This window comes from Lycium barbarum, chromosome 3, assembly GCF_019175385.1.
Source record: "Lycium barbarum isolate Lr01 chromosome 3, ASM1917538v2, whole genome shotgun sequence".
In the NCBI taxonomy this organism is placed as follows: domain Eukaryota; kingdom Viridiplantae; phylum Streptophyta; class Magnoliopsida; order Solanales; family Solanaceae; genus Lycium; species Lycium barbarum.
In genome coordinates this window covers 147446301-147473262 of record NC_083339.1, presented here as the reverse complement: position 1 = coordinate 147473262, position 26962 = coordinate 147446301, and the positions used below count along the sequence as shown (strand labels likewise).

Here is a 26962-nt window from a genome sequence, read left to right as displayed (position 1 = left end):
GAAGTCATCTTAATACTCCCTTTGAAATTAATTCATGTGGTACCTTCTATTTTGATACATAATTTAAGAGAAGAAAGATCTTTGAAATTTACGATCCGACTGAGTAGACACAAAGATGACGAATTTAAAATTTGAAATTCAAATATTTGAAGTTAAGGTATATATGCGCTTCAGAAAATCTGTGATTAAGGCAAGTAGGAAGACTGGTAATGCGCGGTAGATACAAAGATAAATTTGAAATTTGAAATTCAAGATTTGAAATGTATAGGTATATATATACGCTTTGGAAAATGTGATTAAACGCAAGCAAAAAGAATGGAAATGGACATTTCAAGTGATATCGTATTTTTTAAGACGATAATCAAGACATTTCTTTGTTTTGCCTTCTGTATTCTGAGAGTTCTGATGATAATATATTCACTTTTGCTTTAGGCACTGCTGACACTACTTCGTAAACAAGAAACAAAACAACTGATAAGGGCACCATCTCTATAGAGCATTATCAACAGCAAATACCAACTTTAGAGTCGAGAAAAGTTAGCATTTCTTCATAACTATAATCAATCGTTTACGAACGTCGTTTAGATAATTTTACTTCTGAGCGTCTCGCGTTCACTATACACATGAACATGAGATGTTAGGGTCTGATCTTGGTACTCGCAAAGAGCCATAACCATGCAAAGCTATTGATTCTGGTCTCACACGCGAGCTAGTCTTGCAATCATGTGTGCAGCAGCAGACTCCCTTGCTTGACGGGGGCTCTCACTTATGTTACTTTCACTGATAAATTCGGAATCCGCACCTTTCACAAAGACCTTGGCAAGAAATCCACCTTCACAAGGGCAAACACTGACAAGGATTAGCTAAACTTTGCGAGACACTTGTAAATTGGGGAGTGCTTGCTTAATTAAGCATGAATTTTTAAAACAAAAATTAAGATTCATCTTAAAATGATGATGCCTGTACCAAGGTAAGCTCCGGGTGACGGAATGACGACAACGGGAAAGCAAAGGAGTAGAAGTTAGAGGTTTAACCAAGTCTAAGACGAGCTTCTAGTGGAGGGGCTATACCATTTGGCCATTGAGAGTACCATTGCCTGTGATACAAAGACTTCACCAACTGCAAGAAGGAAAAGGAGCTTCTCCCTAACAGGACAACCCTCCCTTTATATCCCTACTTACATATCCCACCATGAAAGCAATATAGAGCCTGTTTGGATGGGCTTAAAAAAAGCAGCTCAATTATTTTTTTGGGCTCATTTTAAGCACAAAATGTCTTTAAGGTGGCCAGCTAAACACTCTAAAAAGTTGAAAACAGCTTATAAGCTATTTTCAGCAACTTATAAGCCAATCCAAACAGGCTCGTATACTAGAGAAAAGAGTTCAAGCCACTAGTTAACCTTTTCCATCCAAAGGAAATGCATAAGCCCATGTAAGGCCTTAGTATGGTGAAAGAGTATTTCAAGAAAAAAGCAGATAAAAGAAATAGTATTCCAAGAAAAAAATAGTGTCTCCGTAAGATGTGTGGAATAGAATACTTTGCTGACGCCCCGTGTTATATTATCACGCTCCAGTTGTCCAGTCCTAAGCGTACGGCGTGTTAAGTCCAACATTGGTTGAGAGAATAGACTGTTGTCTCCTTATATGGTTATGAGCGGTCCTTCCCTCATGAGTGCTTTTGCAGTTGAGTTGGGTTCAAGATTCATTTATTCACAAAATCAAACAAATACAAAAAGAGTTGGATGAAAAAGGGTCAAAATTTTAGAACACGTCTTTCCCAGGCTATCACCATGGTAGAAAAGAAATATCATCAAATGTCCATCACTTTCATCAATAGCACAACAACATGTATCATCAATTCATCATTGATATAGAATATATAGCCTTTTGAGGTAAATGGGAAAGTTTAATATCTCACCCTCAAATGGAAAGACTCGATATGCTGGCAATACCCAATTATTCCTGCAGCACAGTTGATCCAGTTGCTGCAGACATAGAATTGAAGCATAAATGTGAGTTTGTTACAATTATGCAGCAAATAAAAATTACAACAAAGAAGAAAAGACACCAATACTTGTAGGCAAAATCACTAACAACAGGAATGCGAAGTTATATGACGCGACCTAAATTATTCGAACTCCTAGCAGGTAGATGTTAGGATATGCAATTAACATGAATGTGAGTTCTTCAGTAGCAAGTTACGCATGTTAGATATCTACATGCCAACTTGAGGAGTGTTGATTTGTATAGTGCGATCACGATCATGTGGAGATTAAATAGGATCACACAAGTTAGGAATTAGATTAGGATTATCCCTTAACTCTTGGATCATCTAGAATCAAAGGACTTAGTTTCCTCTTTTAATAGATTTGTTTTCACCAGTAAATTGTATACTCTTCGGATGAATAATACATACTATTCTAGTATTCGGATACCAGAACTTACGCATGAAAAATATTGTTATCTTCTTTTCAAGTCATGAGTAATATACAGATGAACTAGTTTAGCAGACGCAGCTTGCCCAAAATTTTACATGTAAAACAGTGAGTTGATTTCAGCAAGAAATAACCAGCTGAATTTTTTTTAACTTTGCCATATGCTAACCCAATACTTAAGATTTTATATAAAGAACAAATGCATGAAAGTCAAACCAAGTACTGTCTTTCTTAGCTCAATAAAATGAGCACGTCCCTTATGTTTCCCAATAATGACTTCCTATGTATATTGAAGGAAATCTTAGAAATATCAAACATGAATAAACTTTTCAACCAACAAAGGACAATAGAAAATAAGAAAAGCGAAAAATAAGTGTCAAATTTTGATGCCTCATCTTACCTGACATTGGTATTGTGAAGTAGGAATTGCCTCAGACAATCTTTTTCCTTTGCTACATTGAACAATAAATTGGTCTTCTACCAGTTGATTGGTACTGTCCCCAACTCCTTCACCTTTTACACACATGTCATTACAGCCATCTATGAGAGCTCCAATCTTCAATGGAAAAACATTTTGACCCTCTGCATACAAATTAAGAAAGAAATTATGCTGACACTCCCCAGTCCATTGGTTTAAACTAATTGTTCAAGTGAAAAGTCTCCCAAAGGCTGACACAATATATCGACAATGGGTATCAAAACATCAAATACTAGCAACAGATAATGCCACCTCTGTCTTAAGAGAAAAGCTACCAGAACAGTTTCTGTCCATTGTTTTTCTGAGCTCCAATTAAACCAATACATAAGTGTCAGCTGTGTTTCTAATTTCCTAATAAAGATTTTCCTTTCACTATTTATCATCTTTTCAGCGTTATGCTTTAAGAAACATATGGGCCTCGATTTATCTCATAAAATCTGAAACTTATCAAAAGTGCAGCTTTTAGATCTATGTTAGGCATCTATCGGCAGTTTATTGCTTTGCATTCATTCTAATATTCGCACATCGATATATGTAATGCCTTAAAAGCAACAAAAAACCTTCCTGCCAAATAAGAATCTAACTTTCATGAATGAATTTAGTATTCATTGACTAAGATGAAACATGCTAGGGAGAAAAGTTGTACCCTTTAATGCTGTCTGAATAGCTTTATCACACAATGCAATCTCATCTTCCAAAGTGAGTAGCTGATAATGCTGAAAGTAAATTAAGAAAAAAGTAAATATCAGGATGGCAATCAACAACAACATACCCAGTGTAATCCCACAAGTGGGATTTGGGGAGGGTAGGCTGTCGCAGACCTTACCCCTACCTTTGAGGGGTAGAGAGGCTGTTTTCGATAGACCCTCGGCCAGGATGGTAGTCAATGTCTCAAAATTTGACGGCACGTTTTGGACCTAAATAGCATAATCCACAGTTTTCTACCATTTCCACAACCATATATTGAGAAAACTAAAAATGTGAAATTCCTTAAACCTTCACACAATGGTCTTCCATGTCAAATGCCGAACATGAACTGGAACCTCCCACCCCACATCCCACACACGCAGCAACCAAAAAAAGAAATAGAGAAGTGGGAGTGAAACAAGACCACCTGATTGATGTAAAGATGAAGGGAACTTCTTATCAGAGGAAACAAATAATTATTAAAATAAAACCTCCTAAATAAAGGAAACATTCTTCAAAACGTAGTCAGAAGTTCATCAAGGAAAATTGGGAAAAGCTTATCAATAGGGAATGGGGTATCAGTCACTTGTCAGAGTAACCAGTGCAAATCCTCCTCTTAGGAGTTCCAAAAAATGTAATAACCAAAGTTTCATTTGCAAATTTTGATCCCTCAGTAATAATTATTTCCCAAAAGTGAAATGAGAAGCCATATTTGCTAACCATAGAATGACAGATTTTCAACTAGAAATGACATGCACCTAGGAAGACATAGGAACAATAGCAATATCAGAGAAAGGTACCAGTTTCTCTCTTTTCCAGCGAAGAATATTCAAGGCAGATTGTGTTATTGCAGATTCCATTGAAGCCAAAGTGGCTACTGCATCCTCAGAATGTTGAGAACCCAACTGAGACAGGCCTACTGCAGAGACTCCCTGCACACCTCTTCTTCTTTTCGCTTCAACAATCTTTTCATCATCATAATCAGTATTGCACGACTTAATTGTGGGTTGAGCCACGTCCTCCTGTCAATATGCTTGAATATTGAATACTCACAACCATTTAAATCCATGCTCCAATAATCTTGCTAATCATATATATTGTCAGATGCATCCATAAAATTGACTCTGAAAGCATGAGGTGATAACAAAACTTGCACATAACTCCAAGTTATTACTCAGAAATTTTGCATATAGGCTTTTCACTTTAAGGAAAATACTGAATGTCCCGTCCCAGAGCTTTTGAGGCATTAGTTGTTGGGCCCGACAATACAAAGGAAAGAACTCAGTTTTCGAAGGTAAGCAAGAAGAAGGTAACTTCCAGAATGCGACCTCCGCCATAAATAAAGAAATAAATAAGTAAAATCAGATTAATACAAAAGAGGGGAAATAATTGAGGGAAGTTCCACATGTACTACATTAGACAGAAAAGGGCCTGTTAGGCGCCATGGGGTTCATTTGGTGATAATAAATGCCAACAAGATTGTCACAGTTTTGTCTCTGCCTAGATGAAAATCACATCAGTCATCCACACATCTTGATGAGGACCACCAAGCCAATTGGATAAACAAGTCATTTGATAGTACCGTCTTTCTTTGAAAAAGCTCATGATTCCAGCTGCTTGCTGTGCATCCCTTCGAATTCCTTATAGCGTAGTTACTGTGGGAATTAGTTTTTACCTGATTTACTTCCTTCTCACTGGAGCTACCTCCAATATGTACATCATATGCATGACCAGCTACCACTTCAACATTTAGATCTTGCAAGCCATTTGATAACCTGTGATGAGAACTCATTTTAGCAACAAAAGGAATTATGCTTGATATACTCTCAATAGTTTGAAAGAGCAGAAACTAGATATGAAATAAACAAACAAAAAAACAAAAAATTAAATTATCTAGAAATGGAAGCTGATCACTAGGTGATTTCTTCCAATCTATCCAAGACTTGGTGGACACACAAGCCCGAAAAGAATCACGAAAGAGGCGTTCTCACTATCTATTCAATTCAAAATGCTTACCTGTGCTGGTGGGAGGTAGCAGGTATCTAGCAGGTTCTCGAGTTGGTTAATTATATAAGAGGCTCTACATATACAATGTGAATGCATTGGCTTGAAGGGGAGTGTTAGATATGCTAGTATTAGCACTGTAAATATTAGCATCCCACAAGTATGAAAAAACTCATTGTAATACATGTATATAAATAGATAGAAGCGTACGGCATAGCCAGGCATTCCCATAAACTTTCTCCCATGTTTTATTTCTCACAGTTTTCCTATCAATGCGAGACCTAACTTTTAGGTTTTATGAAAGACTTAAAGATATAGCTGCAAGGAAGAGTTAGAACTCGGAATTACTAATCATCGACAAATGAAAATTTATAACACAAAATAATCACAAAAACTAAAGCATGAGCTGTAAATATTTGAGTCAAAAACCAAGAATGGAAATATTATCAAGTTTGTGAACGTCCCCTTAGAGAAAGAAAAATCATTGGATAGTTTCTACTGGAAGGAAAACAGCTAAGCTCCTACTGGAGCATATTAAATTGAGAAGTAAAAAGCATTTTCGCTACCAAACATTTTTCTAAAAAAAAAAAAGACACAGAAATAACCAAAAGTAACCAGATGAAACTTCTACCTAGAATGCCAATTTGACAAAATCTCTCCGTAGGGAAGCAAGTGAAGATACTCAACAGCTGGAGCAACTGTCCATTCACTTGTCTTTTTCTTGATTAAAGGACCCTGCAAGCTACTCCAGAAGCACATTCAGGGAAAAATCAGCCATTCGTCGTCATTGGAGCAATATTTTATAGTACTGAAAATAAAATTTAAAGCAAGTCATTTATGCAATGCAAAATTCACCTTGTCTAACATATTATGAAATTAACTAAGGAGAGATCAGTTCCTTACAAATTTCACTAACAAATAACAAAATTTGATCCTTCATCGATGAAATGCACTTATCAGGCTACTTAGCATGTCAATAGCTCAACATAAACAAATTATGCTCATACAAGTGCAAAACTGGAATATCCTACTGGCACATTAAAATTTTCTAGATTATGAATCAATATTGGTAAGTGGTAGCATGTCTGACCTTTCAATGACGTCCCGGATAGGAACCATAAAATCTTTATTCACCGACTTAGTGGATTGTACAAGATATAATCGAGCGGATGCTTTTTCTTTATCTAAGGAATATACAAGGTGGCTCTCTAGGACAACCAGATCACTTCTATTGATGCCTGTTTCACATGCAAATTTCAAGAAATATTTAGGCATTCTACAAATATTACAGCATATAAACACAACTGAAGTATTTAGGTAATAAACATTACATATGAAGCTGCCTTTGGCTAAGCGAAAAATATGAGGTTGCTAAAGGGATAGGATATTAATCAGTATACTATTAGCAGAGTTAATTTACTTCAAAGAAATCAAAAGGCGGAAAATGGTTACAAATCATGACTGATTCTTGTGAAAATAATAATAATTATAGATCAATTCAGCTAGCTACACAAAAAATAAAACCAAACTGGTTGCCCAAACTTAGTAGTACTTGTCGAACAAACAAAATAAATATAAGGAACAGATTCCTAGATCTCAAACATAGAGACCCAGGGCGGGCAGTGGCAGATGTAGAATACAACCAATGGGTTCATGGGAAGCCATTACCTTTTGCCCAGACCCCTAAATATTAGATATCCATTAAATATGAACAAAAAAATGAATGAGAACCAGTTATTATTGTTTATTAACTTGAGGTGTTTGTCAATGGCAGAGCCAAAAATTTTACTAAGGGGATTCAAAATATAAAATATAAAAAAGTAAACACACGATGAAGTCAAGGAGATTCAACATCTCCTATATATACATCAATAATAACTGACATTTGGTGTTAGTGAAACAATTTCTTTTATAATATTGAACTGAGCTGGACTTAATTGAGAGACATGGACGGTGAGGATTCATATAGCCACCTCAATTTCCTGTCGATTATGGGGTAGTTATTGTAGTAGTTTCCTTGAGTAGCAGGTGTATGAAACATCTTCCCACAACATGAACTACAATTAACGTAACTTACTACAAATAAACCACAAGAACCACTTCCTTAGTACTGACAGGCAGCATAAACAAACCACAAGAACTGTTTCTAATGGTACTGATAGACTAAACAGGCACAATTGGAAAGATCAGTTCAAACCCAAATCGGTGGCAAGGAGATCAGTCACTTCCTAATGCAAGTCTTCAGAACTTAAAACTCTAGAATTTGTGATTCCTCATTAAACAAATACCTGTAGCTTCTGTGGCAGCGGAAAGCGCAAGCTCTTGGAGGCCTGCTCCATCAGCATTTGAAAGTATATTAGTAGCTCTTTTCTTTTTGCTTTTGTACTTTGAATCAAAAAGATAACCTGAGGAGCCATCAAGATGTTTTTCAATAATGGACCAAACTGCACCAGTCATAGAACTACGCACGAGCAAGCAATTCTCCCTCTTTGAGTCAACTAAGAATACAGCAACTTTCGAAGTAGGCCATTTCTGTGATAGCGGAACAACTTCTGCAGCATCCAGCGTCGAAGATACATCACATGCCCTCATAATTGCCTGCTCAGTGAGTGAAAGTTGGCTTTCCAAATTGTCCACATCTGTGTAATCTGATCGATGCATTAATTTCATATATGCCATCAAACTTGGTTTCAGAACTACAGCCAATTGGCAAAATGATGTAAAATCAAGAAACTCTAGTTTATGGTCTTGATATTGCTTCCTGTAGTAGTAGTTGTAGAGCAACAAAACAGAATGCACCTGTCAACATCAGCAACCAGTAGAAGAATGGATTAAATAGTACATAACAAACATGCCATAGTGTCTGCAGGAAGATTTTTCCACTAACCAAAAAATAGCATAACCTTCATTAACCAAACTTTCATACGAAGCTTGAGTATGCTAGCTTACAGATTAATCAATATTCAAGCATAAATACATAATGCAGCTCACCTCCACTAAACTCATTTATATAGAATCTCCTTCATACCAATTGCATAATATCTTTTCCCCAAAGTCAATTTCATGAAATAAATGAAGTTTAGACTTTCCTTGGCATAACTGGCAAAGTTGTTGCCATGTGACCAGGAGGTCACGGGTTCAAGCCGTGGAAACAGTCTCTTGCATTCAGAAATGCTAAGGTAAGGTAAGGCTGCGTACAATAGAACCTTGTGGTCCGGCCCTTCCCCGGACCCCGCGCATAGCGGGAGCTTAGTGCACCGGGCTGCCCTTTTAAATGAAGTTTAGACTTTAGAGTATCAAAATAAAAAACGTTTTGGTAAAGTATTTTCCACATGCAGATTGAATTAATAAAAGTCAATTCATTCATCTAACAGTTGTTGAAATAACACCTAGGCTTTTCTCCTTTTTGCTCTTTATTCATACTTTCTCTTGGTTTTCCCTCTAATTCAAATTTTTTTCTCTCTATAGTTTTCCCCAAAGTCCATCCCTTCTTTTACTCGGGTGGTTCGCAAACTAAATATAGTCCTGATTATAACCCTTAGGCAAATTTGCCCGGGGTCCGACCCCGTCTATATCGGCAACCAAACACAAAAGAAAACATGTGAATTTAATGAACATTGAGTGACATGTACCTGTTTGGCCATGGATTGTTGTTGATCAAGTGTTGGAACTTCATTTGATTTGCAACAAGTGTGCCCTAACAATGGCTCCACCATGTATTCCAACAATGCCTGAAGTATTTCCTCAGTTGGACCCACCTCCTCCATTTTTTCCTTCATCTGATTCTAGTTCTAGATTATAATTGATGATGCAAAAATGCAAATGGTGAATTTCGATAAATAAAAAGAAAAAATGGGCATGCAGAAAGGCAGGGGGTTTAACAGTGGTGTGGCCTGGGGAAGTGTGAAACAAAATTGGGTGGGTGTTGGCAAAGTGAAAACGCACAAAATACACTGCTATAGGTAATACTGCTCAAATTAGTAGAAATTAAATTTTGTATTCCCTAATTCATTTTTCCTTTGTCAAGTTAATTTTGTATTCCCTAATTCATTTTTCCTTTGTCAAGTGTGCTAAAAATAGATGTTCGTTTTTACTCCTTCTGTCTTATATTAATTATCCACATTACTAAAAATATTCATCTCAATATATTTGTTCATTTACAAAATCAAGACATAATTAATTACAGTTTTTCCATTTTGACCTTAACATTAATTGCTTTTTAAAGTAACTAATATTGATTAGAGTGCATTTAATTGGAGAGAGACTAGGAAAAAATAGTAAATATACACTTTTATTTATGATTTCTTAAGGTTGATTAAAGGGAAAAGTTGACAAGTAATATGAGACGGAGTGAATGCTTGTCCAATTTGAAAAATCATATCCATTTTTTACTTGTTAAGTGTACTAAAAAATAGATGTTTATTTTTACTTGTCTAATTTGGAAAATCAAGATATAATTTATCATTTCATACCTATTTTACTCTTATTATTTATTATTGGGTGGGAAACTTTAAGAAATTGTTAGTGATTGCACAGAGTAAATACTCAAAATACCCCCAACGTTTGACCAAAATCCCAACTACAAACCTAACATTTGTGTTGGTCCTATTATCCCCTGGACAATTTTTTTCAGTATTAAAATGCCCCTTTTTTGCTGATGTGGACAAGAGCGTGACTACACCGCTCAGTGGCGCGTTATAGCCTTTAAAAAAAGCATGTGACGTGTTTTAAAATGCCAACTGGACTGCCACATAGATAAATTTAAATTCCCTCCATTTTTAGGCTACTTCATCTTCTTCTTCACCCCATTTAATACCCATCTCCGTTTTTTTTTTTGTCAAAATAACACCCATTATAAATTCATAAAACATAAAAAATAATACCCCCGCGAAAAAGTACTATATAGCAAATTAATACCACTAAAGAAAAGATCATCTAAGATCTCATAAAATAAACAAAAAATCAATTTCAAGACCCAAATTCCTCACAAATCTTAGCAGATCTTTGAAGTCTCTTGCTTTTAGGCTTTGTCTTCACATAGATAAATTTAGAGCTAGGATAGTGATTATTCTTATAATCACTGTTTTCCCAAATCAAATTAAAAAAAAAAACTGAAGAAAAAAAAACGAAAAATCTGGAGAAAAAAAAATAAGGTTGAAAAATCTAATCTTGTTAAAAAAAATCTGATTGGAAATTGCTTGTTTGGAGTTGCTACTTGTTGCTTGGTTGGAGTTGTTTAAGCACTAATTTTTTGAGTTGATTTAGGGAGAAAATTAAACTCCATTGCTAGGAATTTGGAGAAAGCTATGAAGAACACCAAGTGGGTTTCTTTAAATTCTTGATTGTTTGATCAAATTAATGGATGAACTTTGTTCTACTTGGTGTTAGGAAACTTCCTTTCACATTTGGGTTTGTTTGGATCAGATTTGAGGAAGTTGGTGTGATTTTTTTTTTTCAACTCCTAATGAAGATGATGTTGATGAAGATGAAGGAGAATTGGGTATGAGTTTTCGGATCCTCATACTGAAAATGGAGTATGGAAAATTGAGAGTTTTTTTTTTTTAAGAAGAGTAGATGGATGGAGGAAAGGGGGAAATTAATAAAAAACGGGGGGAAATTAAAGATGTGGCACGTGGGTCAGGCGCGTGTGGACAAGCGCCTGTTAATAATTGGGAGTTGTCATATTGGATTGCCACATCAGCAAAAAAGGGGCATTTTAATACTGAAAAAAATTGTCCAAGGGGTAATAGGACCAACGCAAAGGTTAGGTGTGTAATTGGGGTTTTGGTTAAACGTTGAGGGGTATTTTGAGTATTTACTCGATTGCACAAGTTATAGAGTAATGTTTGATTTATTCAACCATTAAATAGCTTAGTAATAATTAAGGTTGATATAGTAAAATTGTCATTTTATTTATGACTTCTTAAGAGGTTTATGAAGTCAATACAACACAAGTAAAAATGAGAGAGTATTTAGACAAATGATACTCTTTTTAAGGCTTAATACATGAATAACCTCTTAATTTGCCAATAAATTACATTTAGATACTCGAACTAAGGTTTGTTTCAATTGAGCGCCTGAAACATGATAAAGTTTTCCTATTAAACACTTCCAGTTCAAATTTTGAAAAAACTTTTACACATATCCTCAAAGTGTCTATTAGATAGTGAAGTTAACCAAATAAAATATGTCATCTCCTTTAAGTATATACATCAACCTCAATTTCATAGGGACACTTTATTATGTGTTCAGACATTCAATTAAAACAAAATTTAATTAAGTGTTTAGATGAAAATAGCTTACAAGTTTAAAGAGTTGGGTTCGTATTAAATTAACTTTTGTAACATAAAACAACAATAAATTTGAATTTTAAAAAACAAGCTAAAAATGAATATGTATGTAAAATAATGCATGTTAGAAACGCCACATGGCACATAGATTATGTGTCACTCCTCACTTTTTATCTGCATTTCTACTATATTAGAAGCACCGGTTGGTGCTTCTTTCGTCGTCCGGTGCTTCTTTCGTCGTCCGTGTGTGGACCCCCCCACCAACATAAAAAAAATTAAAACAGGCCCTAAAAAAGATTGTGGCCCCCATATTCAACAACATCTAGTATTAAAAAAATTGTGAGCCCCATATTAAACAACATCTAGTATTAAAAAAAAAGTGGAACCCACCAAATCAAACTCACGGGAAAAAAAAAATGAACCCCATATTAACAAAATCAAGCAATATTGAAAAAAAAAAATGAACCCCATATTTTTGGGCCGCATATTAAACAGGCCCTAAAAAAAATTGTGGGCCCCATATTCAATAACATCCAGTATTAAAAAAAATTGTAAAAAAAAATTGTGGGCCCCATATTAAAAAACATCAAGTAATAAAAAAAAAAGCGGAACCCACCACATCCAAACTCACTGAAAAAAAAAATGGACCCCATATTAACAAAATCAAGCAATATTGAAAAAAAAAGTGAATCCCATATTTAAAAACACAAACAATGTTAAAAAAAATGTGGGCCCCATATTAAACACGATGCGTATTCATAGCAAACACTAATATAATAAAGTTTTAAATATGGAGCACAAACTACAATGTTATATTAATCGTGTTTTGAACACAGTATCCCATATTGACAAAATCAAGCAATATATATAAAAAAATGAATCCCATATTAAAAAAATAAACAATGTCAAAAAAAAAGTGCAGACTTTGTATTCTTAGCAAACACTAATATAATAAAGTTTTAGATACGGAACACAAATTACAATGTTATACCAATCATGTTTTGAACATAGTATATATAGGCCTCATATTAAACATGCCCATAAAAAAAAAATTGTAAAAAAAAAATGTGGGCCCCATATATATTGACTCCATACTAAACAACATCAAGCAATATATATAAAAAAAAAAAGTGGAACCCACCATCTCCAAACTCACGGTAAAAAAAGTGGACCACGTATTAACAAAATCAAGCAATATAAAAAATAAATAAAATTGAACCCCATACTCAAAACAAATAATGTCAAAAAAGACTTCGTATTCGTAGTAAACATTAATATAATAAAGTTTTAGATACGGAGCACAAACTACAATGTTATATTAATCGTGTTTTGAACATAGTATATATATATATATATATGCATAAAAATAATGCAAATTAATAATGTCCAAAAAAAAAAATTGCACCCCATATTAAAAAATCAAACAATATTCATGTAATTTCCAAAGTATCTCATTAAGTCAATAATGATGGATTCATTACCGCGTGCGTATCAATCCATTAGTGGGAGCAAATAAAATTATTGTACAGTAACATACTTAAAATACTTATATATTAAAATAAGATAGAATTTAATTACTTTTTCATTTTTTCTTTATTCTAATAAATGTGAAAATAATTGTGGGCCCCATATTAAACACCATGCATATTTGTAGCAAACACTAATATAATAAAGTATTAAATACGGAGCACAAACTACAATGTTATATTAATCGTGTTTTGAACATAGTATCCCATATTGACAAAATCAAGCAATATATATATATAAAAAAAAAAGTGAATCCATATTAAAAAAATAAACAATGTCAAAAAAAAAAGTGTAGACTTTGTATTCTTAGCAAACACTAATATAATAAAGTTTTAAATACGGAGCACAAATTACAATGTTATATCAATCGTGTTTTGAACATAGTGTATATATATATATATATATATATATATATATATTATATACATAAAAATGATGCAAACTAATAATGTCCAAAAGGGTGGGCCCCATACTAAACGACACCAAACAATATAAAAAATAAAAATAAGAAAAGATGAAACTATATAAAGCATGGGTTTAGACCCATGCTTCATCGTCCGTTGTCTCTTTAAAAAAAAAGTGGAACTGACCACATCCAAACTCACGGGAAAAAAAGTGGGCCCCGTATTAACATAATCAAGCAATATTAAAAAAAATGTGAATCCCATATTAATAAAACAAACAATGTTAAAAAACAAATGCTTAGAAAATCAAACAATTAAATCAATAATGATGGACTCTTTAGAATAAGGAAAAAATTAATTTTTCTACTTTGTTTCGTTTTAAACATGTAAAATTAATTTAATAATTTGAATTAGAATTATCTAAATCAAAATTTGATAAAAAATAATAAGTATTTTATACCGTTAAATTAATCGAATTAAAATTAAAAGTATCAACTGATGCTTAAATATTGCTATTGTTTTATCTCAAAGAGAGGAAAATAGTTTCTTTTTAAACAAGTCTTCTCTTTTAAAAAGCATTAATAAATTTTCATAGCAAACACGAATAAAATAAAATCCTAGATACGGAGCACAAACTACAATGTTATATTAATCGTATTTTGAACATAGTCTATATATATATATATATATATTATCATTATCTAAACACAATTACATTTACATAGATACACTATAATCCGAAGTGTTGGGCCCGTGCGCAGCACGGGCATAGGCCATCTAGTCAAAATAAAAAATGGAAGTTACAAATTAGCTCTGTCACAATAATAATAACACCACACAAATAGAATTGTGCGTACAAAATACAAGTTAAATATGAAATTCGAATTTGTTATGGAGTAAACAAAATGTGGGTTGATATTAGAGGTAGCAAGTTAGAGTATTGTCTGATTTCTTGTTGCTATGTATATTGCATTATGCAATATGTTTGATTGTCGAAAACGAGAAATAAATAGAGGTGAAAATAGCGTTGGGGGTCAATGATTTTAGCTAATGAATTTGACACATAATTTGTGTAAGAATTTTTAGGCGAGTCCAGAGCGCTGGGCGTTACGCGTGTTTAGAACGTACAATCATCAGGCGTTTAGAACGTAAGCTTCACGGAACCAAACCCCAAACTTAAACCCCGAAGCGAGTCCCACAACTACCTTCAAAAACATTGATAAGAATTAGTTAATTAAAAATATATGATACAATAGTATAAAAAGCGTGGAACGCATATACGGGTGAGTATTTAGTTAAGGTTGTTTCCATAATAGACGGATGAGAGTTGAGAGTGTGGGCGGGAGGTTTATAAGTAAGACAATTACATTTGTTTCCTTCAACAAAATCTCACATTAATAAAATCTGGCTTAAACACTAGTATTAGATTGAGCATTATTAATAAAAAAAGCTTCTGGAATTTTCTTCAACAACGCCAATCCAATACATAGAGAAAACAACCGTAAAATAGAGCGTTAGAGAGAGATGGGGAATCGGAAAGTGAAATGGACATCAGAGGAAGAAGAAGCCCTAAAAGCAGGTGTAGTCAAACACGGCACAGGAAGATGGAAGAATATACTAAGGGATCCTCAATTCGCTCCTCTTTTGACTAATCGCTCTAACATCGACCTCAAGGTTTTTATTTTTTTTATTTTGCATGTATCATATATATTTTTTTTATTTTTTTTTGTCTTTTATTATTACCTGTTGTTTCATTTGCTTCGGTTATCGTACTACTGTTTCATTTATCCATTATTTTCACTATTGTATATGTACTTTATTTCCTGTCCTACTCATTTTGATGTGCTTTAATTGAGCCGAGGGTCTATTGGAAAACCTCTCTACCTTCACAAGGTAGGGTTAAGGGTTTGTAGACCCCACTTGTGACTGGGTATGTTGTTGTTGTCCTTTTTTTTGCTCTTTTGTTTTGGGCATAAGAATTGTGAAATTTGGGAAAAAAGTAGTAGTATTTCTTTTCAGGTTGAAAATGGTATGTGGAAATTAGAGTTGTGTTTGGGCATGGATATAAATTGGAATTGTTTTTGAATTTTGTGAGTGATTTGGAGTGGAAAAAATGAAAACGGCTTTTCGCTGTTTTTCAAATTCCAGAATTCAACTTTTGTCAATTTACATGTGGCAGTCTCTCATCCAGAGTCGGATTATTTATAATCATCAAATTTTCTTTGTTCTCATTGAACAGGACAAATGGCGAAATATGTGTATTTACACTGCTGCGCAAGGCCAAGGGTCTAAAGATAAATCTAGATCTGCTCGTGCAAGACCACTGGCAATAGATGCACGTGTGCCTTCTACTGCACAAAGTTTTCAGGCTATTACTTCAGCATTGGAAAATGAAGCCATTGATGATTCTCCGAGAAGCCCACAGGAAGGCTCGAATGCTCCAAAGTGCGTGACTCATTTTAGTTTCTTGTATTACTTGTACTCTTAACAGCTTTGTTATTGAATTTGTCGAGACTAACTACTTGTTTGCATGTATACTTGTTAAAAAGCGTCTCTAGGGAATAGATTTTTTAAAACAAGCTTGCTAGTATCAAAAGACCCTTGTGGTCCGGTCCTTCCCCGGCGCATAGCGGGAGCTTAGTGCACCAGGCTGCCCTTAAGCTTGTTAGTATCATTTTCGTTCTTCTTTCTAGGTGAAGGGGGAGCAAGGAATTAGTTATAGTTTTGACAGGAAATGTGAAGGAAATTTCTTCTCCACTCCCCACCACCCTCACCTCTTCCTCCCTACATCTCCCCAAGAAAAGGATAGAAGGAAAGGAAGTTAGCTGAAAGGAAAGAGGAAAAAGCAGAAAATGTATCTGTTCTGGTAGAGACAAAAAGAAGGTAGCCTAAGATAGGCAAAGAAATTTGACATATCATTTTCTTGTATGATAGTACTGGTTGATCTTTCACTGTCTAGAAGCTAAACCTATTTAATAGGATCTTTTGGAAAGCTGTTGTACAGTCTACTATTCACATTAGTTTCTTGTATTAGAAAAAAGTGGATGTCTGGACCTTTCCTTTTGGAATATATCCTTGATTTGATGAATTTTATTCCATTTAGATGTGTTTACGACATAGTTATTCTTTTTTTTTTTTTCCCTTCCCTTGAATTATTTACAATGTAAGGTCAATATTGAAATGGTGTAGGAAGTAGGGAAAAGCAAATATCTATTACTAAAGTCTAAAGTAAACATGAGATTATTTACACGTGCCATATTGAGATCGAGAGGGCATATATATTGCATGTTTGGGCTTGGGAAGAATGGCTAGAGTCAAGCTTTGTACTGGACACTTGGACTTCCTAATGAGAGCATGGTGGATCTGCATGCACTTTGAACTGAAAAATGCTTAGGATAGGAATCTTTCTCATTCTGCTTGTATGATTATTTTTGTTAATACCCCGTCTACTGATCCATCCTTAGGCCAGTTGTCGAAATTCAAACTAATGAACGCAAGTTCGCTGGCTTTCATTATATGTTGATATATCTGCCATACTTCCAGGTATAAAGATATGATCTTTGAAGCTCTGTCATCCATGAAGGGTTCATATGGATCTGATCTTGGTGCCATTGTGGGATTTATTGAGGTGAGCTCAATCATCTTATCGTTATTGCATTAAAAATTCCCTGGGAAAGTCGTGCTTTATATGACTTCATGATCTTCATGTTGACATGCTTGGTTTTGCTGCTTCTGCTTTTCAGTTGACATCATAATGAATTTTGCATGAATTTCACACTTTGAGAGGTCATTTAATCAGTCAATGCATGTTGGAATTCTGTATGAAATGCTTTAATTAATTTCATAAACATCAACCTTTTTTCCATAGAGACTTCTTAGATTTATTGAGCCATATATGGAGGCAATTTACTTAAGCAAAGAATACCTTATCAAAAAAATTAGCAACGAATATTTGTGCTCAATTTTCCGATGAATCCTAGGCTCTAGGTTTGCCCTCTATTTGCACTACTAGGTGTTTTCCACAATAACAAGGCAGTTGAAGATAACACTTCTATGTAGGCTACTTGCTGATAAAGATATTGCCATTCGACACTTTGGTTACCATCCAAGGTTTTATGAAAGTTCATGTGAAATTTCCACCATGTTCAATATCTATTGAGGGTTTGTGCTTGGCCTTTAAGGTTCTTATTATCTTTCTAAAAAACATTGAAATATGCAAGACCAGATAGCTTTTTCCCTTTTTCAGCCTCTTTTCTTTTTGCAGTTAAACATGATTTTGGGAAAAATACAATTATGTCAACCTGTCTTTCTGTCGTTAATCTACGAGCTTATGTACAAGTCCCTGGGGATGGCCTAGTGGTTGGGGCATGAGAGTAATTACAACTACGACATTGCCCACTTTCTTCAGCCTTGGTTAGCAAGTGTACCTTGGCAACTTTGCTTGTGAGGCTGACAGATGCCTGGCCACCACTGATAACGGGAAAAGAAGGCTTCTGTGCAATACAAACACACATTTAATGTCCTTCTATAAGTTTAATTGTTAGCACTTAACAACTCAAATAGAGGAAGTAATTTCCTTTTGTGTAGAATTTTAATCTGTTGATATGTCCACAACTCTTGCATGTGATCCCTTGTCTTTTGCTTAAAAAGGAAGAACAAGAAAGAAAAGTGCTGTATGATCTTCTAGTAACTTCACAGTTACAATTCCATTTTGATTACCTTTGCATTTAAACTTTACCAAGGAAGTTGACTCTATTCTATTCTTACTGCAGCAACGACATGAAGTACCACAAAATTTTAGAAAGTTATTGAGTTCCAAGTTGAGAAGACTTGTTTTGCAAGGAAAACTTGAAAAGGTAAATAATTTCTGAATCCCTTAAACTAAGCTTCCTGACTATTTTCTTGACTGCAACATTAATGAAGACTTCATTATTTACTGTCTATCACATGTTGATGGATGACTTAGTTGTTTTACTGTGCAATTTGTGGAATTTGGACAAGTGTGGTTCAATTGATGCATCTAATGTTCTGTTAGGCTGATTATATCTTGACATTGCCTTTATTGTTTTATGTTATTTGGGGAAAATATTCACCAATTATTCATCAGCATATAAATTATGATGCATCTAAAGTCAGCAGCCATTGTTTTATTGAGCCTGATACTGCAGTCCTCAGAAAAAATGTAGGTGAAACAGGTTATTTCGAAGTTCTGACTTGCAAAGTAGTAGTTGCAGAGCCTTCGATTGGAATTCTATTGTTTGCATTTCATGGGCGGATAATATCTTATGTCCAGCTCTTTGTGACAGAAAACAAAGATAGACGAAAGCATAATTTTTTGGCACTTCAAGGATAAACCAGTTATTCTTTTATCAGCAATAAAAGCAACATTTTAGCTCCATCAGCAATAAAAGCATCATTTTAGATCCAGCAACTAGAATTTTTGGCAAACCTATACCCCCCACCCCTCTTTTCCCCAACCACACACACACACACCCCACAAAAGGGGGGGGGGGGTGTACAGATGCAGTCTTCACACTTTCGAAACCCGGAAAATCTTGCTTTGGCACACTTGTTGACGTGAAGCTTTAGCATTTCTCTCTATTTGATAAAATGCAGGTCCAGAACTGCTATAAGATTAAAGATGCAACATTAGAAACCAAAACACCCACTCCAATACAAAGAGATGTCCTGTCATTGCCAGCTCCAAATTCAGCTGTAAAAGTCTCCTGTGAAACAGCTGAAGAAGCTGCTAGGATTGCTGCTGACAAGATTGTTGATGCAGAAAATAAGTCTTATTTGGAAGCTGAAGCAGTTAAAGATGCAGAAATGAAGTCAAAAATGGCTGACGATGCAGAGACAATGTTACAACTTGTCAAAGAGATCTATGAACAATGTAAGTATTCTGGTTGTTACCTAACATGCTAAATTATGTAGGGACGATTTAGGTTTTTAATGGTTTGATGTTTAAATGCTGCCATTCCTGAATCCTTATTTGCTAATTGAACAGATGCTTCTTTTCTTCTTGGCTTCTTGGTGTTGTTCCCAGGTTCACGAGGAGAAATTGTTTTCTTGGCTTGATCACCATGTGCAATGGTTTGTATATACTCCTCGTTGAGATGCGGAGATGCATTTTCTGATAGCTGTGGGTTCCAACCAATTCAATTTCCTTTAGAAGTATACTTGAGAAAAATCACGGTCACACCTTGAAGCTTCAGAGATGACGATCATTAATATCTTGTGTATCCTGCCCATCTAATCTCTTTAGTACAGGCTATAGGCAACTCTTACATTCAAATTTCACTAAATCCTGTTCATAGATTTGCTTAATGAGCTATTCTCTTCTTTTTTGGCGAGAGGAGACTATATTGATGAGAATTTTATTGTTACTGGCATGCATAATCACCAGCTCTGTGGAGGTATTTGTTTTACAATAACTCGGCATCCTAGTTAAATTCTTTCTATTGTTCTCTGCTTTTGTGCATCCCTGAAGAAAGCCATACTCGGCTATTTCCTGGAACCAATATGATTCCCTGAGGTTTCCTGTTGGCGCCAACGGGCTTTGGATTTTACTTTCTAGGCCTTAAACAATTAACCAAATGGCTAACCAGGAAATGAACCCTGGGTAAAATTTTCTGGATATAAAAGGAAGTGTGTCAATGTAACCGAATTATAACTTCATTTGTGACTACATTATAACCTGTCAACTGTGGTCTGATGCGCAACGTGTATTAAGGTGGTTTTTGGATCCGTGTAGTCCGGCAGCACGCAGACGTGCTCATTTGATGTCAATGAGAAGTGACGATTCTATCCCCTATCGAACACAACTAGCTAGAAAATAGAAATGTAAAGCTCTTCAAATTTGTATGTTGTATTCTTTTGCTTAGTATATAATCCTCAAGACGGTCAATCGTTGAAGTCCTCTGCTTTTCCCGTCAGTGCGCAAATCAGCTATGTATTTTGTGCAAAAGGAATCATACTTTCAGTTCTGAAAGTAACTACAAAGAGAGAAAGAAAAAGAAAAAGTCCTCGAAGGATCATTTGGAAACACAATCTTATCAAGTCTCTTTTTCTCTCTGAAAGAGATGTTAATACGATGAAGCGGTAACTTCCCATAAATATATGGCATAAAAGTACCATCCAATGGTAAAGTGGTTTCAGCTATGGACTTCAAACGATAAATTGCAGATTTTTTAAGGAAGTCATCAACTCACGAATCTCAGCCAGACAAGTACATAATTCTTCTTTTTTCTTGAACTCATCATTTCTCACGGAAAACTGTCCGAAGCAACAATCCAGACGCCGTTTGACCATTTGGTAAAAATTAATCTAAAAGTATGAAGGAAAATATTCCTAGCTATGCAAAAATAAGGCCCTAATATGATCCACAATATTTCTGAATGAGATATAACTGCTTTATTAATGATGACGTCAAGCAAGCAAATAATGGATTTCAGAAGGACGTTCAGAGATGATAGTTTACCCAGAAAAAGAGTTGGACCTTGGAACTAGTACTTATCCATAGTTACAATTAAACAGGGAAGATCAGGAACTACAAAGTGCAATTGGGAGGGAGAGAGCAAGAGACAGATAGAGCGAAAGAGAGTTTTACATTGAAGCGTAATTTTAGCCTTGGACTCAAGCAAAATTTAACAGAACTGAGGAAACCTTCCAGTAGAACTGGGTGTGAATTACAAAAAATGCTTCTCTTTCCCTGCCTGCAGTAACAAAGAGTTCTGCGACCTCCAATTACAACAGTACAAGCCCAAGCTCTGACGATCTTAAAACATGCTTCGTTCGATAATTGTAGAGATAGTAATGGAGTTTCCCATCACCGGGGCCAAACTTCAGTTCCTTCAAGAAACTGTCATTCTGCATAACATCTAGGGCATTGAAAACATCAAAATCCTTCTGCTTTGCCACAGTAAGGGCATCATTCATCAACTGAATCAATGGGGTCTTCGTTGACACATTGTAATACGAATAAGCAGCTTTTAGAGTGGTATGATTCTGGTTACCAAGAATTGATGAAGGGAGTGTGTAAAAACTGCAAAAGTCAGTGATTTCATGAGTATCAGGGCTTTCAACCAGATAACTGTCGATAACACCCTCCTTTGGCAGAAGCCAGTGTTCCACGTCATTTTCATCAAAGTCAGGCGCAACCACAAACTGCTTCAAGTAATTCCTAAGCAATCGAGTGACAGCAGGTACATCATGGGGCTCCATCTTCCTGAACCCAGGTGTCACAGTCTGATCAGGTAACTTATACAGCTTTATTGTACGGCTCATTGTCATCCTTGCACCAAGCCTGGAAAACCCGACATCAATTAGCTTCTTTGGATTCAGAGATCTATGCCAATATTGACAGGTTGATACAGGTGTTGGAAGGACCACCCCAGCTGTATAAGCAGCTTGCCAGATATTCTCCATATGAACCCTCCTTGTAACCTCTTTTATCATGACGGGAGCAAGTCTTTTTGATCTAAGCTTCTTATGAACACACAGAAAATTGATCTCAGCCATGGTCACAACAGTATCTCGGACGCGTATCCTTGCAGGTACCCCTGTAATAAAAGCAACCAACTTTTTTGAGGTCTTCACTCTGACTCCAATGTGCCAGCTCCTATAGAAACCTGGAGGGCGAAGTGCCCATCGAAGAAATTCTTTTGAGTAATTGAACCTAAACATGTTCTCATCATCCTCAACATAGTTGTTTGTTAGGAGAAGATAGACCTCATTGCACATCTCTTCCGAGTCCATGTCACAGGTTGTCCACTCATATGGACCTGGAAGGTTGTAAGGCTCCTGCTTCACTTCTGATAAAGGAGTTGGAGGTTCAATAGGGCCTTCAGGCAAGCTTGTATCCCCAAGATCCTTAAACTGCCCCACTGGTTGAGTCTCCCAAAACTTATGTCTCTTTGCAAGTGAGAGAGATTCTTGGACTTCTCGTGCCAAGGAATCAATGGATACCTCATTACGATTCTCCAGAGCCAAATTATCATCAGAACTTTGGTTATGGTTCTCAGTTGCCTTACTGTTGTCAGCCATTTCACCAGCTTCAGTGAATTATTCTCTGTCATTACATCATAAATTCAAACCCCATAGCAAATGACTAAAAGAATAAGCAACAAAATACAGTATAGTGGATATCTAACTAAGCAGCAGGGGGATTAAATGGGCTGTGACAGGTACTTTAAGGAAGCAGTTAACAGCTTTTATTTAGTGAAGACAAGGAAGGAACTCAAGACAGTGAGGATCACCATAACCTGCTGCATAATCTGGTGCATTCCGGATGAAAGGAATTGAAGGTGGTTCGAAGGCAGGGTTCACCTCAGTGAGAGCAATACATTTAAATCTCTTAGCTTTTTAGCATAAAGTAGATTTAATAAATACTCCTAACATACACGCTCTTTTCGATTTTATCATCAGATACAGTTTTAGCGGTAAAACTAGTTTGTCAGCAACTACTTGATGCCAAATGAACAAAATTAACTTGCCTTTATATAACTTTTCTTTTTTAAAAAAAAAAAAAAAAAAAAAAAAACAGCCCTAATCAGCTGAAGTAGGCACCATCACATCAAATGAACAAAAATTACTTGCCTTTATATATATATATATAAGTAGCACTAATCAGCTCAAGTAGGCACCATCCCTCAAGCATCTTATATTTGATGTAAAGATGCTTAAAAGTAGAAACTATCATTTAGGAAAAAATACCTGCAACGAGATATACATATACATGGAAATGTTGGCAATACACATGGAATGCATCATATAACAACAGGCACAGTGTTAAATTGATGTGTCCAAATAGTAGACTAAACAAGGATGGGCAGCTAAATTACATCTTCTTATAGAAACCAAATCAAACATCATTTTGCATGAATTCATATTCACGCTAACACACACTCGATTCGCAATCATGCACAGTGTAGTAAGATAAACATCAAAGCAGATATAAAATTCCGCAATTTCAAAATCAAGATAGAATTAAGGAGTCAAAGAGATCTAGGGTTTTACTGAGTTACCTGTACCGGACAAAGCAAAGAATATTATGAATTGGAAGCAACGAAGCTATGGATGAACATATCAAATGGGAGATGGGCCTTGTTTTTTGTTATGGGCTTTCTTCTTTATTCTCCTTTGGGCTGCATTTACTCCTTACATCTTTTTGCGCTGACTTCCTGCTTTTGGGGTGGTCTTTAATTTTTGATTTTTTTTGAGGTTCTGAGGTCGAATCCTTACTCAATAAAAAAAATAAAAAATCGCAAGGTAAGGCTTTTGCAAAAAGTCTGCCTTATGCGGCAGATTTTGCCTTAAGGCATAACTAAAAGTCTGTTGTATAAAGCAAAGCCTGCCATCTCCGGCAGACTTTTAGTTATTCCTTAAGGCAAAGTTTGCCGTCTTCGGCAAACAGGCATAACTAAAAGTTGCCTTACAATGCAAAGTCTGTCGTCTCCAACATAGGTTCTATGTAACTTCGCCCGAATAGGAAAACCTATGCCCTTCGAAATTATTATTATTTTCGACCCTGTTAGGTTTCGAACCCAGAATCTTGGGATATTTTCGGCCATCTTTTTAAGCGAAGGAAAAAATTTAAAGACCAGCGAATTGAGGGACAAAAATTAAAGACCAGTCCGTATGAAGGTCAATCGTGTAAATTGCCCTGCTCGGTTCCCTTTTGTTTCTAAACGGGTCACTTGCACTTTTGGCCCTATTTTGTGGTGGTCTGTAATTTTAATCCCTCGTAACAAATACTTACTAATTTTTTTGCGGGGCACATCTTTATATTTTTGCATTATAATATCTCACGAGTTATTCCCGGTTTAAAGAACTTATGTCCTGCTATGTATTAGTTCGATTTTCAAATGCAAAACAAAAATAAAATACCACCCATTTGAAGGACAAAACGTACAATTTCTTCATTCCATTTTGTTCCCAAAACGTCTGATTTACGTAAATGTTTCTTTTTAAGTCCATCATTTAGATTTTGTCCCCATTTTTTAAATTTGTACAAGTATAACTTTTGGGATTGACAAAATATAGGGCTGTGCCCTAACATCTATAAAATTTTAGATCGTGTTGTAATATTTTCTTTCTCATAAGGTTTTCAGTTGATTCAAAGGAATTTTTAGACTGTCGTCTAAAAAGTTCATAAATTGACTCCAAAAAAGACAATTGGCTAAAATTTTCCTTTCTTTCTCTTTCTTCTATTTTTCTCCAACTTGTGCTAGGTCGAATTGTGTCTTCTTGCAATAAAGGGGACTTTTGCTAATTGTGTTTTTTTTCTTTCTATTCGTTGTCTAATATTGGAGCCCGATTATTTCGAATTCGCGCTGCGTAGGGCCCATTCGAGAGAAAGCGCTCTCTGCCAAGACTTTGCTAATTGTTATTACAAGCTCAACGAGGTTGGACATGTGAATAGTGAAAAAAGTAGATAAAAAGAAAGAAGACCTTTCATAAGATTGTAACCTTGTGCCGAACATATCAAGTGGGATTCTACTACTTAAGATATAGTTTGGCAAACTATATTGTATGCAATTATTTGGTTGAGCAAGTGAAATTCCTACTCTTCGAATACGTATAGTTGTAATCAATATACTACAATTTATGATAGCTTTGCTATTGACAATTTAACCATATGTAACCATCCTTCACTATTTCAGATTTAGTCCTCACACTCGCTCCAACACGAAATATCTTACATTTTGTCCTAAAATTATGTCATACATACAATGATTAGAAACCAAGAGACAGACGTGCTTGCTTAATAAGCAACAACTACGGGACCTTTTGCATTCTGTGCTTTTGTGCGTTGACGATGATATAGGAAGAGAACCATGGTTTGTTTTCAATTCAAATTTTAGCGAGGTAAAAACATAGTCGAAGTGTGAATGAATTGATCCGAACACATTATATATTTTGAATCCGTTGTATGAATTCTCACTGCTTCATTTAAGCTTCACTCATGTTATTGTCATTCCAAGTATAACTAATTTTAGGAGAAAAGGCCATAAATAGTCCCTTATCTATAAGAGTAGGTCTAAAATGGTCCCTTAACTATACACTTACCGATTTTAGTCCTTTAACTATCCAAAAACTTATCAAATTTGGTCTCCGTCTATTTTTTTATACAAACAGCGTACAAACTCATAAACCTTCATGAGATTAATCATTAAACCATTCCTCAGACCTATATTTCTCTCTCCCTGCTTCTTTTTCCTCAAGTTCCTCTTGTTTTTTTTTAAAAAAAAAAAGCATTCTGGCACTGGTGTCGCTCTCGAGTCTCTAAAATTCGAAAAGATAAACTCAGGCACAAAATTTCTATAACCATTCTTCTCAAACACTAATAAAAAACTGGTAAAAACCGACGGAAAAAAATGGATGGAAAAAACCAACGGAAAGACCGACAGATTTTGTCGATTTTTTCAATAATTTTTTTAAATCTTTTTTTTAAGAAAACCGACGGACTGCGTCGATTATTTTTTGCACAAAAATGCGCGAAAAAATATAATTATTTGCTATATTATTTTCTAAAATAAACCGATGGAGTCCATCAGTTTTTTATTTTATTTTTAATTTTTTTTATAAAAAAACCGATGGAGACGGAGTCCGACAGTTTTTAGAGCGAAAAAACAGTATAAATTAAATCAATGTAAGTATATGAACAAAAAATATCAGTGGTCTAGTGGTAAAGCCCTTTAATGCCAAGGAACATACTCGGGTTTGACTCCAAGTTCCTATGGAACATAAGGAATTTAAGTCCGGTTTTTTTTTTTAACAAGAGGAACTTGACGAAAAAGAAGTAGGGAGAGAGAAATATAGGTCTGAAGATTGATTTAACGATTAATCTCACGAAGGTTTATGAGTTTGTACGCTGTTTGTATAAAAAAAAATAGATGGAGACCAAATTTGATAAGTTTTTGGATAGTTAAAGAATTAAAACTGATAAGTATATAGTTAAGGGACCATTTTAGACCTACTCTGATAGATAAAGGACTATTTATGATCTTTTCTCCTAATTTTAGTATACGGTTAATTATTATTAATTCTTTTTTAACTTGTCTCTAAACCAAATAAACACGGGTCTCGAGGTCCCATCATCTCCGTTTCCTAACCTTCTTTTCACCTAATCCATTTT

The 26962-nt window shown here is 35.2% G+C and overlaps 3 protein-coding genes across 6 annotated transcripts; 1 reads left to right on the top strand and 2 right to left on the bottom strand.

Moving 5' to 3' along the window:
- Positions 1-468: 468 nt before the first annotated feature.
- On the bottom strand, positions 469-9545 carry LOC132633490 (uncharacterized). Its single transcript, XM_060349938.1, has 10 exons — positions 9236-9545; positions 7892-8402; positions 6694-6841; positions 6235-6345; positions 5275-5374; positions 4400-4621; positions 3559-3628; positions 2835-3016; positions 1918-1984; positions 469-832 (listed from the first exon to the last, which is right to left on the bottom strand). Exons 1-10 carry the CDS (start codon positions 9380-9382, stop codon positions 699-701), a joined length of 1692 nt encoding a protein of 563 aa, XP_060205921.1. The 5' UTR covers positions 9383-9545; the 3' UTR covers positions 469-698.
- Positions 9546-15109: 5564 nt separating this feature from the next.
- LOC132633487 (telomere repeat-binding factor 4-like) lies at positions 15110-20258 on the top strand. Of its 3 annotated transcripts, none has more exons than XM_060349935.1 (6): positions 15110-15498; positions 16064-16269; positions 17368-17452; positions 18597-18680; positions 19441-19717; positions 19832-20258. In XM_060349935.1, the coding sequence occupies exons 1-6, from the start codon at positions 15349-15351 to the stop codon at positions 19900-19902; spliced, it is 873 nt and encodes a 290-aa protein (XP_060205918.1). In that variant the 5' UTR covers positions 15110-15348; the 3' UTR covers positions 19903-20258. The 3 variants fall into 3 exon arrangements, with proteins under 3 accessions (XP_060205918.1, XP_060205919.1, XP_060205920.1); XM_060349936.1 differs by having other exon boundaries at positions 15114-15498; positions 19871-20258; XM_060349937.1 differs by lacking the exon at positions 15110-15498 and adding an exon at positions 15614-15754.
- A 994-nt stretch (positions 20259-21252) lies between these two features.
- Positions 21253-23985, bottom strand: LOC132633486 (glycylpeptide N-tetradecanoyltransferase 1-like). Of its 2 annotated transcripts, none has more exons than XM_060349933.1 (2): positions 23850-23985; positions 21253-22894 (listed from the first exon to the last, which is right to left on the bottom strand). In XM_060349933.1, exon 2 carries the CDS (start codon positions 22867-22869, stop codon positions 21571-21573), a length of 1299 nt encoding a protein of 432 aa, XP_060205916.1. In that variant the 5' UTR covers positions 22870-22894; positions 23850-23985; the 3' UTR covers positions 21253-21570. The 2 variants fall into 2 exon arrangements, with proteins under 2 accessions (XP_060205916.1, XP_060205917.1); XM_060349934.1 differs by lacking the exon at positions 23850-23985 and adding an exon at positions 23539-23843.
- Between the last annotated feature and the right edge of the window lie 2977 nt (positions 23986-26962).